This window comes from Salmo salar, chromosome ssa04 (assembly GCF_905237065.1).
Source record: "Salmo salar chromosome ssa04, Ssal_v3.1, whole genome shotgun sequence".
NCBI lineage: Eukaryota > Metazoa > Chordata > Actinopteri > Salmoniformes > Salmonidae > Salmo > Salmo salar.
Genome location: NC_059445.1, coordinates 14,099,643 through 14,115,494, shown reverse-complemented (window position 1 = coordinate 14,115,494; position 15,852 = coordinate 14,099,643). Strand labels below are relative to the sequence as shown.

Genomic DNA, 15,852 nt, shown 5'->3' with positions numbered 1-15,852 from the left:
CTGTCCAATTCACCATACAAATATTTGGAATCTTTAAGTGGTGTTATTTGTCTCCTTCCCTCTCCACCTCAAAACAGCATGGAAACTGCAGGTTGAGAAAGATAGTAAAGAATGAACGGGAAAAAAATCCTTGAAATGCATCTGAGTGTTGCGCTATGGTGCGCAGATGATTTAAGATCAATCGTCCTAGTTCTAGCTGTTGGCGGCTGGTGCCGGCGCATCTCACACGCACTGTTCAAGACGACCAGGTCAGCTTTCACTTGGATATCAAAATTCATAGACAGAGAGAACAGCAGAGAGAGCACTCTGCTCCACGGTGGGCCAAGTCCACGTCCCCATCCCAAATGGCGCCCTATTCCCTACATAGTGCACTACTTTTGACCAGAGCCCTATGGGTAGTGCACTATGAAGAGAATAGGGTGCCATTTGGGATGCCAACCTCAAGCACCACAGGAATATAAAGCCAAAAACCATACCACACGGCCCTGTGTCTTGGCTTGGAAAATCACAAGAACATCGAAAAATCAAAGACGTGTTTCATTGATTATTGATTCCTAGTGTACTATACATTGCACTACTTTTGAACAGAGCCCTAGCAAAAGTAGTGCACTATATAGGAAATAGGGTGCCTAGTCTATAGCACAGCTTTGTACAGCGGAATGGTTTTGGCAGCGGCTGTGGAGCTGCGTGACACTAAATGAACCACACTTCCCTATTGGCAGTGGCGCTCCCTCCTCTGCCAGTCGTGGAACAAGAACTTCAACCGTTTTTAGATTACCACAGAGTTTTATAAACATCCATGTCACACAAGATGTCGCCACAGATTTTCATGCATTTTCATTCAACAATATTCAATTGCAGAGCATCGTATTTGTTTCTCATGATGTATGGTGAATTTAAGGAAATAATTCCAACACACTAAGTAACCGTTGAGATTTCACTTAAAAGAGCTGCTGTCTGTCTGTATGTCTGTCTTTGTGCTTGCCTTGCAGCTAACCACCCTCTGTGGATAAAGCCCTGAACAGACAGAGTCTCGTCTTCTAACTCCACAACAAGAAGACAGTGTCTTGCTGACACTGCCGAGCACAAGACGCTCTGTCAAAGACACAAGATGGATGACCAGTGGAAGGAAGCTCTTTATCAGAGTCTTTATACAGCTTAAGTCAATAAAGTATACTTAAAGTCTTTGGTGGTCCTCTGGTCTAGTGATATCAGCATCTGGAATGCAGCACAGTAGGGACCACAACCGAACACCCCACCACACTGTATCTTTGCAATTAGCTGAAGATAAACTTGGGTTGTGCACTGTCCTGGTTTATACTCTGTTCCCTAAAAATATTTACAAAATGAGATTTCCCACACAAAGCAGAAAGAAATGCAGCCTCTGTTTATGGTAATTGTCTCTGGCCCTAATTAATTTGTTGCCTGACTATGAATGGCCATGGGAGTAGTGAGGGTTTGATGGTGATGTGTGTGTGTGTGTGTGTGTGTGTGTGTGTGTGTGTGTGTGTGTGTGTGTGAGATGGGACGGGACAGGGCGGGGGGGGTCTGTGTGTCTGCTGCTCTGTGGAACAGTCTGTCCGTCCATCCATCTCTCTGTCTGTGTGTGACAAGGGCTTGAGGAATGAGGGGAAGACGTGCGGTGGCAGACAGGGCGGTGACCCCACTACTCTGGAGGAGATGGGACCCTGCTGAGAGAGGCCTGAGGCCTGCGACTCGACTGCTCAATCACCCTGACTCAACCCTTCAGTCAGTGGGGCTGACACAGAGGCCACGGCCCTGACACAACCATCACCCAGCTGTTAATGAGAACCTTACGGCCAGAGGAGAGATGGACGGACCTGACTAACACACAGATGTGCGTGACATTGTAGCCATTAAGCAGTTGTCACGCCCTGACCTGAGAGAGACGGTTTATTTCTCTATTTTGTTAAGTCAGGGTGTGGGGTGGGCATTCTATGTTTTGTATTTCTTTGTTTTGGGCCGAGTATGGTTCTTAATCAGCGGCAGCTGTCTATCGTTGTCTCTGATTAGGAATCATACTTAGGCAGCCTTTTCCCACCTGTGTTTGTGGGTAGTTGTTTTCTGTTTAGTTTTCTGTACCTGACAGAACTGTTGGCTTGTTTTCATTTTTGTTATTTTGTTCAAGTGTTTCATAGTGGAATAAAATCATGAGCACTCAACACGCTACCCCTTGGTCCCCTCATTATGACAGCCGTTACAGCAATAGTTAGATGATATATGAAAAGTTAAAAGAAGAGGTGAGGAAGAGCTAGCCTGACGACTCACAGTGAATTCTTCCTCTGCTCTGTCATTCCCTACATACTTTAGTCTGAGACTACCATCATTGAAGTTGTTTGTGATGACGAGGGGCACGAGGGGTGTTGTAGAAAATAAAGTCATCAGCGATTGGATCATCTCTAACCAATCAGAGTATCAAAGCCAATGATGAATTTTCAAACTGCCGCTTTACCCGCGTGTGTTCTGGCCAAACCCATGGGGTTTCTGGACCAATCAGACGGCCCCGAATATGTTCGCATTCGGTAAAGGGTAGGGGATGTACTCAGGTACATTGCGGAGAAGAAACTAGCATCCGTGGGTGTGGCGTAGCATCTGGCCGGAGCAAAGAGTCTGGGAAGTCAGGCAAAGGAAAAGCTGCACCTGGACATAAATTACAAAGACGTTTCAGATGTCACTGTGTTTTGAATGAACCAGCAAGATGAACCACAAGCAGTTGTGGCACACGCCCACACACACACCACGACACACACACACAGGCGCACATACACGAGCACTTGCACACACACACACTTGTATTAAACCATATGTTCAGACTCTTTGCTATCTGTTGCATCAAAGCTAAAGCCAGCCAAATACTTTCCATGGGTTGCAGTAGCCGCCAAAACACAAAATACTAGACTGCAGTTTGAATTACATTTAGGTAGGCAATATGAAAATGTATACTGTAACAACCAGGCCATGTTTCATAGCAGACCTACCTGGGACTAACCGAAAGGGATTTAGAACAAAAACATCCTGACGTGAGAACTTGGATGGCTGCATTATGATTATGACTCACTGCTGGTAATCAGATCCCAGACAAAAGGGGAGGTTTTCAATTTGGGTTTTGATATAAAAGAACAAGAGAGAGCCAGACAACGAGGAAATATTTCTCTGAAATGAGACCTTGAAAACGATTCCCCAGGACAATAAAACTCAGTTGGGTTCCCAAACCGTGACCTTTGTGTAACAGGGATGAAAAAGGAAACATTTCAAACCACCTAACTGTCTTCTTCTCTTCCTCCGGAGCGGCTGTTTCATTCCCTTTTCCGTTGTAAAACAACCCCGCACAAAGAGTCCATGTAAACCAAGGTTTCACAATGGAACCTCAAGCTCCAGGGAAAACCACCACATCACAGACGTCTGGCGAAAGGTTCAGGCTGAACTTCCACTGTACTATCAAACCAATCTCCCCTTGTACGGAGAGGACCACCTTGAGAGTAACAATTTCCATAATGGTGAATAAAAACGGTTTCCACTTCCCTTAATCTAAATAAGAGCTCCCATTTATTTATCTCTCTGAGGCTCATATCAACCTTTTTGTTTGAACTATAAAAGTTGAATATAAGTGGAGATAAAGCAACACTTCAGACTAGTTGCCTCTGATGAAGTCCATGTTTATAGAGTATTAACAGAGAATTGACGCTGCCACATTTGCCGCCCCAACAACAATTCAGAGCATAAACCAGACAGCGTAGTTAATAAGGAAAGGTACAAATTGCTTAGAGAAGGTACTGACATTGCTTAGATTTTAACCTGTGTCAACAGAAATCTCACCCACCGTGTATATGAACAAGTATTTACACAAGTATTTGCTAACAATGCCATTTCAGAAGACCAGAACTGTTTGACTTTTCTCCTTTCCAGGAACAGCAACAAACCGGTCCAGGAACATTAAAACCATTAACGAATGTATGCCGTTTACTTTCAGGGCTTTCTCTTTGAATATGTACCAAGAGGTGTTCAGTCCAAAGCCAATGCTTTGTTAAGGACCAGTTAAAAAGTTACGAAACCCATCAAGATGAAGCCACTACCTGATGGAGAGAGGAACACTCATCAGACTGAACCCTCTACCTGATGGAGAGAGGAGCACTCATTAGACTGAACCCTCTACCTGATGGAGAGAGGAACACTCATTAGACTGAACCCTCTACCTGATGGAGAGAGGAACACTCAATAGACTGAACCCTCTACCTGATGGAGAGAGGGACACTCATTAGACTGAACCCTCTACCTGATAGAGAGAGGAACACTCATTAGACTGAACCCTCTACCTGATAGAGAGAGGAACACTCAATAGACTGAACCCTCTACCTGATAGAGAGAGGAACACTCAATAGACTGAACCCTCTACCTGATAGAGAGAGGAACACTCAATAGACTGAACCCTCTACCTGATAGAGAGAGGAACACTCATCAGACTGAACCCTCTACCTGATAGAGAGAGGAACACTCAATAGACTGAACTCTCTACCTGATGGAGAGAAGAACACTCATCAGACTGAACCCTCTACCTGATAGAGAGAGGAACACTCAATAGACTGAACCCTCTACCTGATAGAGAGAGGAACACTCAATAGACTGAACCCTCTACCTGATGAAGAGAGGAACACTCAATAGACTGAACCCTCTACCTGATGAAGAGAGGAACACTCAATAGACTGAACCCTCTACCTGATGGAGAGAAGAACACTCATCAGACTGATCCCTCTACCTGATAGAGAGAGGAACACTCATCAGACTGAACCCTCTACCTGATAGAGAGAGGAACACTCAATAGACTGAACCCTCTACCTGATGAAGAGAGGAACACTCAATAGACTGAACCCTCTACCTGATAGAGAGAGGAACACTCATCAGACTGAACCCTCTACCTGATAGAGAGAGGAACACTCATCAGACGGATCCCTCTACCTGATAGAGAGAGGAACACTCATCAGACTGAACCCTCTACCTGATAGAGAGAGGAACACTCATCAGACTGAACCCTCTACCTGATAGAGAGAGGAACACTCATTAGACTGAACTCTCTACCTGATGGAGAGAGGAACACTCATTAGACTGAACCCTCTACCTGATAGAGAGAGGAACACTCAATAGACTGAACCCTCTACCTGATGGAGAGAAGAACACTCATCAGACTGAACCCTCTACCTGATAGAGAGAGGAACACTCAATAGACTGAACCCTCTACCTGACAGAGAGAAGAACACTCATCAGACTGAACCCTCTACCTGATGGAGAGAAGAACACTCATCAGACTGAACCCTCTACCTGATAGAGAGAGGAACACTCAATAGACTGAACCCTCTACCTGATAGAGAGAGGAACACTCAATAGACTGAACCCTCTACCTGATAGAGAGAGGAACACTCAATAGACTGAACCCTCTACCTGATGAAGAGAGGAACACTCAATAGACTGATCCCTCTACCTGATAGAGAGAGGAACACTCAATAGACTGAACCCTCTACCTGATGAAGAGAGGAACACTCAATAGACTGAACCCTCTACCTGATGAAGAGAGGGACACTCAATAGACTGAACCCTCTACCTGATGAAGAGAGGAACACTCAATAGACTGAACCCTCTACCTGATAGAGAGAGGAACACTCATTAGACTGAACCCTCTACCTGATGGAGAGAGGAACACTCATCAGACTGAACCCTCTACCTGATGAAGAGAGGAACCCTCGATAGACTGAACCCTCTACCTAATAGAGAGAGGAACACTCATCAGACTGAATACTCTACCTGATAGAGAGCCTCAGAGGCCAAGCAGGAACAAATGGGCCGAGTAGAGCGGCGTGTCGGGTACTCGAGAGGAGAGGAGAGGAGAGGAGAGGAGAGGAGAGGGGGAGCATTGACACACAGTCAAGGACCACCATCAATGCTGCTGCTAGCCTGCTGCCCACACCACACCACACTTACCACTCTTCCCCTCCCATTAATTTGCAGTGCACTGATGCTAAACTGTAATGAATCTGCAATTTGCACACACGTGTGAAGGAGGGAGGGGGAGAAGGAGGGAGGGATGGATGGAGCATACATGGTTCTACTTTGGGGCTGTTGTTAACCCCTACTGGAAACATTTACAATTCATTGGACCGAGAAAAGACATCCATCTGTTGCATGAATCCTTCGCTAGCCTGTAGGGATGTGGCACTTCCTAGGATGGGGAGTTTGAACAAGAGACAAAAAGATACAAGGCATTATGTGAGGGACGTGTATTTCTTTAGTAACACTATGAAATCTGAACTATTCTACCTGTGGTTACTCAGTTTCTCTAGAACTGTCGGGATCATAATTAGAAGAGAAATGTAGGGCCTCCCGAGTGGCACAGTGGTCTAAGGCACTGCATCGGAGTGCTAGCTGTGCCACTAGAGATTGTGGGTTTGAGTCCAGGTTCTGTCGCAGCCGACCGCGACCGGGAGACCCATGGGGCAGCGCACAATTGGCCCAGCGTCGTCCGGGTTAGGGGAGGGCTTGGCCGGCAGGGATGTTCTTGTCCTATCGCGCACTAGTGAGTCTTGTGGAGCGCCGGGCACAATGGACGCTGACACGGTCGCCAGGTGTACGGTGTTTCCTCCGACACAGTGGTGCGGCTGGCTTCCGGGATAAGTGGGCATTGTGTCAAAAAGCAGTGCAGCTTGGATGGGTTGTGTTTGGGAGGACGCACGGCTCTCAACCTTCGCCTCTCCCGAGTCCGTACGGGAGTTTCAGCGAAGAGCCAAGACCGTTACTACCAATTGGGGAGAAAAAGGGGTAAAAAATAAGAATGATAGAAGAGAAATGTATCGTCGAGACAACGAGAAAGGCGAGGTAGCATTGAGACGTTCTCTTTAAGGAGTGTCATGCATCTCAAATCATTAGACAAGAGAGGAAGTATTCTATTTGTGATGGAGGAGTACCGCCCGGCCCGGTCGGTTTGGCCCGGTTGGTCAGGTCAGACAACAGCCTATGGCGTCATTGTTTGTGAACGTCCCTGTTGGACAAAATCACTGATCAGCCCTTTCTACAGTAGGTTTGTTTTCCTGTAAGGAACACTGCAATCCAATGCTGCTACGGTTCATTTCCTTCTCTGAGGCCTCTCTGCTACAATATGTCCCTGACATGGTGGCGGATGGGGGGGGGGGGGTTTGAGGCATCAAGTGTCATGTAAACAGTCCCAGGACTACTTGTTCTTCTCGACTTGCACAACAACCTGGTGGTGTCTCGTGCCACCGACCAGCGGGCTGCATGCGGAGCCCCTGGGTGGCTTCAGTTACTCACGGCCCTGTGTGTACTTTAGCTTAAGCATCCCCAGACCCATCAGGGCTAAGGACATTCTGCTGGGGTGGTACAGGACAGAGAGAGCAGAGTGGGGAGGACAGGGCAGGGGGGAGCTGGTGGGAAGGCAGTGTGGTCCCGAGTGTGATGGTTGAAGCACAGTGATTTAGAGGCTGTTGATTCCGGGCAGGCGGCCCAGGCTGCCGCCACTGACCCACAGTGGATGAGCCCCGCCGCCGCGTAAGTCACTCCACTTAAAACGTCCTCATGTGTTTAGATCCATTCAAGTGGAAATCGTGTGCTGCACACACACACACACACACACACACACACACACACACACACACACACACACACACACACACACACACACACACACACACACACACTGCTGTAAATGTTCAACGAGATCAGAGTTTTCTTTCTTTCTTCTCCCCCTCCAGCTAAAGCGTTCATAAACAGACGGTGAAAGCCTCATTAATCTGTTGTCAGGAATATTAATGGCATTGTGAACACGTTCCACGCTCGGTGCGTCCCGAAGCTTAGCGCAGCCAAACCCTGGGCCATTAGAGCAGGTGTGAGAGTCACACAGTGCTTCTGTGTGGTGGAAGGTAGGTAACCGAGAGAGGAGATGAATGAAAGAGTTCCAAATGAGGCTTTCTAATTACTAGCCATACTACGACTGAGATGGAATGATAGAATAACCAGTCAGTCTGACATTTTAAAAGTCAACTGTCATTTTTTACTTCAAACTTACTTAACACTTACTTCACACTTCATTAGACACCTCTATTTCAAAACACGAAGAACACAGCAAACCACCTGAGTTCACTCACTGGCACCATCCACTACTACAACAAGAAAAGCACAGAAAAGCACAAAAAACATGTCGCACTATCCAACTACATATGCTTATGATAATGACAAACAGAAAGCAGCGAGATTCATCACAAGACGAATACAGCTGACACTCATACTTATAGCCACACAGAGAGAGGAGAAGGATTGTTCTAGTCATAGCATGTGTTGCTGCATCTGTTTCTCATTGTGCTTACAGTTCACACTGGGATTCAGTCTATGATGATGACTACAACCCCCCTAACTGGCAGCCCCACACACATACACTCACACACATACACTCACACACATACACTCACACACATACACTCACACACATACACTCACACACATACACTCAGCACACACACACACACACACACACGCACTCACGCACGCACGCACACACACACACACACACACTGTACACACACTGCACACACACTGCACACACACTGCAGCCCCTGAGATGAACCAGCTTGGGCTAGATGGGACCCACAGCTAAGAGTTAGCCACCAGAGAGGCTTTAGGAGTAGTAACGAGCTGTGAGGTGTGAGGCTAGCGGTGCCTGGAAGAGGGATGGGGAGTGAGTGAGGTGTGAGGCTAGCGGTGCCTGGAAGAGGGATGGGGAGTGAGTGAGGTGTGAGGCTAGCAGTGCCTGGAAGAGGGATGGGGAGTGAGTGAGGTGTGAGGCTAGCGGTGCCTGGAAGAGGAATGGGGAGTGAGTGAAAGCAGAGTCCTGTCTGTCATCAGGTCATGTTTCTCATTAGGGTGACCTACAACAGGGCTGTGTTCAGAAGGTTGTTAGGTTGGGGGGGGCAGTTTGAAGAGGAGCTAGGCTTTTACCTGAACGTGTCCAGATTAGGTAGCCTACAGTTCACTTAGGGTTTGAAACATTTTGAAACGGGGAGATTGTGGAGGCACAGATTTTAAAGAAATGTTTTGCAACTGTGTGCCCTATTGTCCACGACACAGAAACGAAAGCAATGCTATATCCCCATGATGAGGAGGAGGGGGGAGGAAGAGGAGGAGGAGGAGGAGGAGGGGGAGGAGGAAGAGGAGGAGGAGGAGGGAGAGGAGGAGGAGGAGGAGGGAGAGGAGGAGGAGGAGGAGGAGGGGGAGGAGGAGGAAGAGGAGGAGGAAGAGGAAGAGGAAGAGGAGAGGAGGAGGAGGAGGAGGAGGAGGAGGAGGAGGAGGAGGAGGACCATATCCGTAACCCGATGGGATGTTCTATTCCTACCTCCGTCCATCTGCGGATCACATGCTGAATAAGACAAAGCGGACGAGAATTTCCCAACTGACCCTGCTTTCTCATGGGTCAATATTTTGGTTATGAATGAATGTTGAACTTAAATCAAATGAATCTTTCCCATTTCATGTAAACATAAGAACACAAGCAATACGAACTGCATTAGACTGGGGTTTTCTTGTCTATGATATTCCCAAGTTGTTCACGCTTATAGTTCCACCTAAAAACTATAAGTTAAAATTTGATTTAATTTAACCTTTATTTAACCAGGAAGGGCTCATTGAGATTTGAAATCTCTTTTTCAAGAGCGTCCTGGCCAAGATAGACTGCACCAAGTCATAAAACAATTACAGACAGACAACATGAAAAACTATAGGTAATCTAGTAAAAAAACATAGAATTCACAAGAGTATAACAAAATCATAAAACAGCAAATTAAAATCATTGACAGGTCAGGGAATCAGTCTCAAAAAACACCAATCGGGACAAGTTCTTCCAGTTTAAAAGTATTTTGTAAGGCGTTCCAAGCCGATGGCACAGAGTACATAAAAGCCCTTTTACCAAATTCAGTTCGGACATTTGGAACAGTTAGCAGGATAAAGTCCTGCGAACGAAGAGAGTGCCCACCACATTTCTGAACAATAAAAATGCCCAAATAAAATGGTAGGACGATAGGCCTTCAGATAGATATACTAAGATGTCAAAGGAATTAGGGTGGGAGGCATCACAACAACAAAATAACAAGATAGTTGAACATGGCTGTTTGTATGTGTAGATCCAAGCCTCTTGCCACTCCGGGACACATTGTTAACTTATAGCTGTGGTCTGTCTTCCCCTCCCTACCCTGTGATTCTCTCTCTACTGCCTCTCTACACGTAGTCCCGCCGTCCCACAGCTGGATCCCACATGTTTTCACGCTGTTCAACAATGCGGCTGGATGTCATTCTGCTGTTCTCAGACCTGCTGTGGTGCTTCTTCTTCTACAACATGCCAACCAGCCCTCCTAGTCTCAGCCAGCCAGCCCACTTTCTATTACTGCGTACTGTACCGCACTGTAAGCCACGGCTAAACTTGCTTCCAAAAATGTGCAGTGGGGTAACATAAAATAACGCTGCGAGGACAGCTTCAGAATGCAGGGAAGGAAAGAAGGGGGGTAATTCTTCAGGTCAAATCTGGCAGGCAGGGGCTCTGCTCTGGTCACAGCAACGCAGAGTCATTTCCATAATTGCCCCACAGTCAAATCAGGCTGGATTCCTCTGGATCGCTCTAGATTCCTATAGATAAGCAGCCTACTGGGCTCTGGTCAGTGCCGGCCTGGCTGCCGGACCCCCAAAGAAGAACAGGTGCGGTAATGGAAGTGATTTCCAGCTCCTCTGTGTGTTTCCACAGTTTTTTTGTAGTAATTGCCACAGGACATTCCCCTTGCCTTTCGGATTGCTATCGTGTAATCTCTCTGAAGAGAGTGGTGAATGAAAGAGGATTTGTCCTGGGTTTGGCTTTGTCTTATCAGTGGTCTTCAGAGGAACAGCAATATCTTTAATTACAGACGTAGGGTAGGCAGCAAACGGCTGATGTTGGGGTAATGCTGCCAAGTCTAATTACTTTAAATATTGACTGATAGATCAATGTATCAATATTCAATCAGGTGTGACCTCACTTACGAATTCCAAACTGCTTCACAGCTGGGGGCCAGTTGTGCCAGCCAGCTTCCTTGGCCACCAAAATTTGGCTCAAACCACTTCATCTGATGGCAAACGTTGACCCTACACATCCAAGTATATCTGACCAAATTATGAAAGACAAGCATTGTCATTTTAAATTCCATGAAGTGAGTGTGGAAGAGGTGAAACAATTATTGTTGTCTATCAACAATGACAAGCCACCAGGGTCTGACAACTTGGATGGAAAATTACTGAGAATAATAGCGGACCATATTGCCACTCCTATATGCCACATTTTCAATTTAAACCGACTAGAAAGTGTGCCCCCAGGTTTGGAGGGAAGCTGTCACAATTCTCTTCGTCTTCTGACGATAATGCGAAATCGTCATCAGAAAATGTGGACCAATACGCAGCAGGTACGTGAATGCTCATCTTGATTTTTAATTACTCTCAAAAATGAACATACAAAATAACAAAACACGAAAAACGAACACTCGACAAATAAACAGTCTGGTAAGGCACAAGGCTATACACAGAATAATCACCCACAAATAACACATACAAACACACCCTAATATATGGGACTCTCAATCAAAGGCAGATAGACAACACCTGCCTTCAACTGAGAGTCCCGACCCCAATCAACCAAACATAGAAACACACACACTAGACTAACCCTAGAATTAACTAAACATAAACCAAAACCCGGAAATACTAAATCAAACACCCTTTACACAAACACAACACCCCGAACCACATAAAACAAATACCCCCTGCCACGCCCTGACCAAACTACAAAACAATTAACCTTATATACTGGCCAGGACGTGACAGAAGCAAAAGTCATTCCGCTACCTAAGAATAGTAAAGCCCCCTTTACTGGCTCAAATAGCCAACCAATCATTAGTTACCAACCCTTAGTCAACTTTTGGAAAAAATTGTGTTTGACCAGATACAATGCTATTTTACAGTAAACAACTGCCTCCCACGAAGCATCGTTACCCATCGCTCCACAAAAGCCACGGCCCTTGCAGGGCAAGGGGAACAACTACTTCAAGGTCTCAGAGCGAGTGACGTCACCGATTGAAACGCTATTAGCGCGCACCCCGCTAACTAGCTAGCCATTTCACATCGGTTACAATGGCTTTACACCCCCTGCTATTTTATGGATAAAGAGTTACCTGTCTAAAAGGACACAGAGGGTGTTCTTTAATGGAAGCCTCTCCAACATAATCCAGGTAGAATCAAGAATTCCCCAGGGCACCTGTCTAGGCCCATTACTTTTTTCAATCTTTACTAACGACATGCCACTGGCTTTGAGTGAAGGCAGTGTGTCTATGTATGCGGATGACTCAACACTATACATGTCAGCTACTACAGCCACTGAAATGACTGCAACACTTAACAAAGAGTTGCAGTTAGTTTCAGAGTGGGTGGCAAGGAATAAGTTAGTCCTAAATATTTCTAAAAATAAAAGCATTGTATTTGGGACAAATCATTCACTAAACCCTAAACCTCAGCTAAATCTTGTAATACATAATGTGAAAATTGAGTAAATTGAGGTGACTAAACTGCTTGGAGTTACCCTGGATTATAAACTGTCATGGTCAGAACATGTTGATACAACAGTAGCTAAGATGGGGAGAAGTATGTCTATGATAAGGCGCTGCTCTACCTTCTTGGCAGCACTGTCAACAAGGCAGGTCCCACAGGCTCTAGTTTTGTCACACCTGGACTACTGTTCAGTCGTGTGGTCAGGTGCCACAAAAAGGGACTTAGGAAAATTGCAATTGGTTCAGAACAGGCCAGCACGGCTGGCCCTTGGAGTGGTAATATTAATAATATGCATGTCAATCTCTCTTGGCTCAACGTGGAGGAGAGATTGACTTCATCACTATTTGTATTTATGTGAGGTATTGACATGTTGAATGCACAGAGCTGTCTGTTTGAACTACTGGTGCACAGCTCGGACACCCATGCATACCCCACAAGACATGCCACAAGAGGTCTCTTCACAGTCCCAGAGTCCAGAACAGACTATGGGAGGTGCACAGTACTACACAGAGCCATGACTACATGGAACTCTATTCCACATCAAGAAATGAATGCAAGCAGTAAAATCAGACTTAAAAAACAGATAAAAATACACCTTATGGAACAGCGGGGACTGTGATGCAACACAAACATATGCATACACACACACACACACACACACACACACACACACACACACACACACACACACACACACACACACACACACACACACACACACACACACACACACACACACACACACATACACATGGATTTTGTACTGTAGATAGGTGGTAGTGGTGGAGTAGGGGCCTGAGGGCACACAGTGTGTTGTGAAATCTGTGAATGTATTGTCATTTTTTTTATTGTATAAACTGCCTTAATTTTGCTGGACCCCAGAAAGAGGGATCTATAATAAATACAAATACAAATAGTGTATGTTAATGTTTCAGAGAATTGGTGGGGGGATTGATGTGTTTACTTTAACATTAAGATGTGTAACCTAGTGTTGGCTAATGCTTGCCATTATGTAGATCCCATTCCCAAAATATATAATCAAGTAAGTGCTATAGATAGGGGATGCAGAATACACATGAAACGACATATGTAATAGACTTTACAATCCTAGAAAGAATCACTTCTAGAATGTATTCTCAAGTGCACTTGACTTCTCAATCTCACCTCATCAATTCTTCTGTAGGCTATCACTGACGACAGCCCGTCCAGTGCTGACAGCCAGGTATTCATCGTTCCGTTCCACAGTAGTGTACAGCCAAGTGCGCGCTCTCGTGCTGTCTTACGTCACTGTGCTCGCTCCTCTTCTCGCGCGCTGGTTAAAAAGAAGGAGGAAAGAGCAAGGGGAAACATGTGAGCGCTCTGAGGATCTCGTGAGAGACAATTTTGTGCTTACTTTTTTGACCCAATGCACTGTGCTGAAACGGATTTTAAAACAGAAGGAAGGACACAAATTAAGCTTACTGCAATTCTCAGAGTTTGCTTATTATTTGCTTTGTTTTCTTTACGAGAGAAAAATGTGTATTTCTGGGGTATGCCATCATAACCAGCACTACCATTAATTTATTTTAAATAACAATTTTTTCTTTAGCAAATATTTAATTCTGATTACTTTATGCGTATACCTTTATTAAACTCAACTATTATAATCGTTTACCTGTGATACAGCATATATAAATATAGAGAATAGAGTATTTTGTAGGTTTGGACCGTTGCTTTCCACAGTGATTGCTCTCATATCTTTTGGTTCCAACGTTTTTTCAATATGAGGCATTTGAAATTTGTACTCGTGTTGGCTATTGCAGTCAACGTTTGGGAATGTGGGGATTCGAAATTTGGCGAGAAGGGGGAAATAAGCCCGAGGAGAAGGAGATGTTACGACGGGAGCATGCCCAAGCGACTGAAGAAGAGGGAAAGAAAACTGTCAGTGGACAGCGGTGCAAGCAGCGGGGAAGTTTGTCACAGGTTGTACCCTCGTGTGTCATGCTGCCCAACCAGGCGTGCTGCTTATCAGATAGTCCACCGGCGTGATGCCAGGGTATGTTGGGCTCGTTGCATTCTTTCATTGTGAGAGCTGTCTGTAGGCTAATGCCAAACGCCCCGGGGAATGTATTTACTGCGTTGTGTGTCTTTTCGACTTGTTGTTGACAGTAGTAGAATTAACGATATATGAGGGAGGTTGGGACTGTGAGGGGAAAATTCAACCGTAGCCTACTTACAAATTCTGGCGTTGTCCTGCTACTCCAGGCTGTTTTTGAGGTTTCTTTATCAGTCACATTAAATATGTAGAAAATCCATAAAACTGTAAAAACAAATGAACATGATTTATCAGCTAACTATGTTGTTTAAAAGTGGTGAAATGATATAAGCCTCCTGATTGTTGGTCTCGAGCGTGTCCGAGGCGTTACGGTGTTACCATGGTTATGTTATAACCTTTTACGTTCATCCCCGCGTTACAAAATAACCCCACACGCGCTCAGTCCAAGTGAGTCAGCACCGTTGACTATCGTTAAATTCTACTAAGTTATTCTTTTGCGTCACACACCGCAGTTATGCGCACGTGTGGCATGTTTGTCAGCGCACTTAGAATGTATTTTGCAACAATGTTGCATGTTATTATGTTTTTCTTATTTCCAATCAGTTCCTGCACAGAATGTGCGCGTTTACTGTACATTGCCTAAGCAGATGCCCATTATAGACAAATGATTATCGTCATGTTTAACTGCATGGATAAATCTTTAACACAGTCTTCATAGGCTACGTGGAGTTCACGGTAGAATTCGCCATATTCTCATGTAAACCGCTCCCAACGAATCGACATATCCGGCTGGGTGGTATCTCACTTTGTGTTGTGACAAAAAAGCCATATTGCATCATTTAATTTGCTCAAGTCATGCAAATAGGAGGAAAAACCCTGAACGGAACAAAAATAACCTCGACTTCTCCCTACTACGCTGCCCACACACAGAGCTCTTTTTGCTTATGGCAAAAGAATAACAACACCACCATTGTGTTTGTTAGTTTCACTAATGGGTGATGCTGGAGAACATCACTCTCCCCCCCCCAGTCCCTGACTCTGTCCAAGTGTTAAGGCTGCTGAGAGGGTATTATTTGTCCTTCACTCCCCCCTCTCACACCCACCCCTCACTAACTTACACCTATTCCCAAAGGGCAAGTGTTTTGTTTAAGATTTTTAACACCAGTCTTAGTGTTGCCTACAGCACA

The 15,852-nt window shown here is 45.4% G+C and overlaps 1 protein-coding gene across 1 annotated transcript in view; it reads left to right on the top strand.

Moving 5' to 3' along the window:
* The first annotated feature begins 13,966 nt into the window (after positions 1 to 13,966).
* Positions 13,967 to 15,852, top strand: part of LOC106602344 (hedgehog-interacting protein) — a 47,557-nt gene continuing 45,671 nt past the window's right edge. Inside the window, exon 1 of the mRNA XM_045716574.1 lies at positions 13,967 to 14,665. Coding sequence (XP_045572530.1) covers positions 14,393 to 14,665 — 273 coding nt within the window. The 5' untranslated portion in view covers positions 13,967 to 14,392. The remainder of the gene's footprint in view (positions 14,666 to 15,852) is intronic.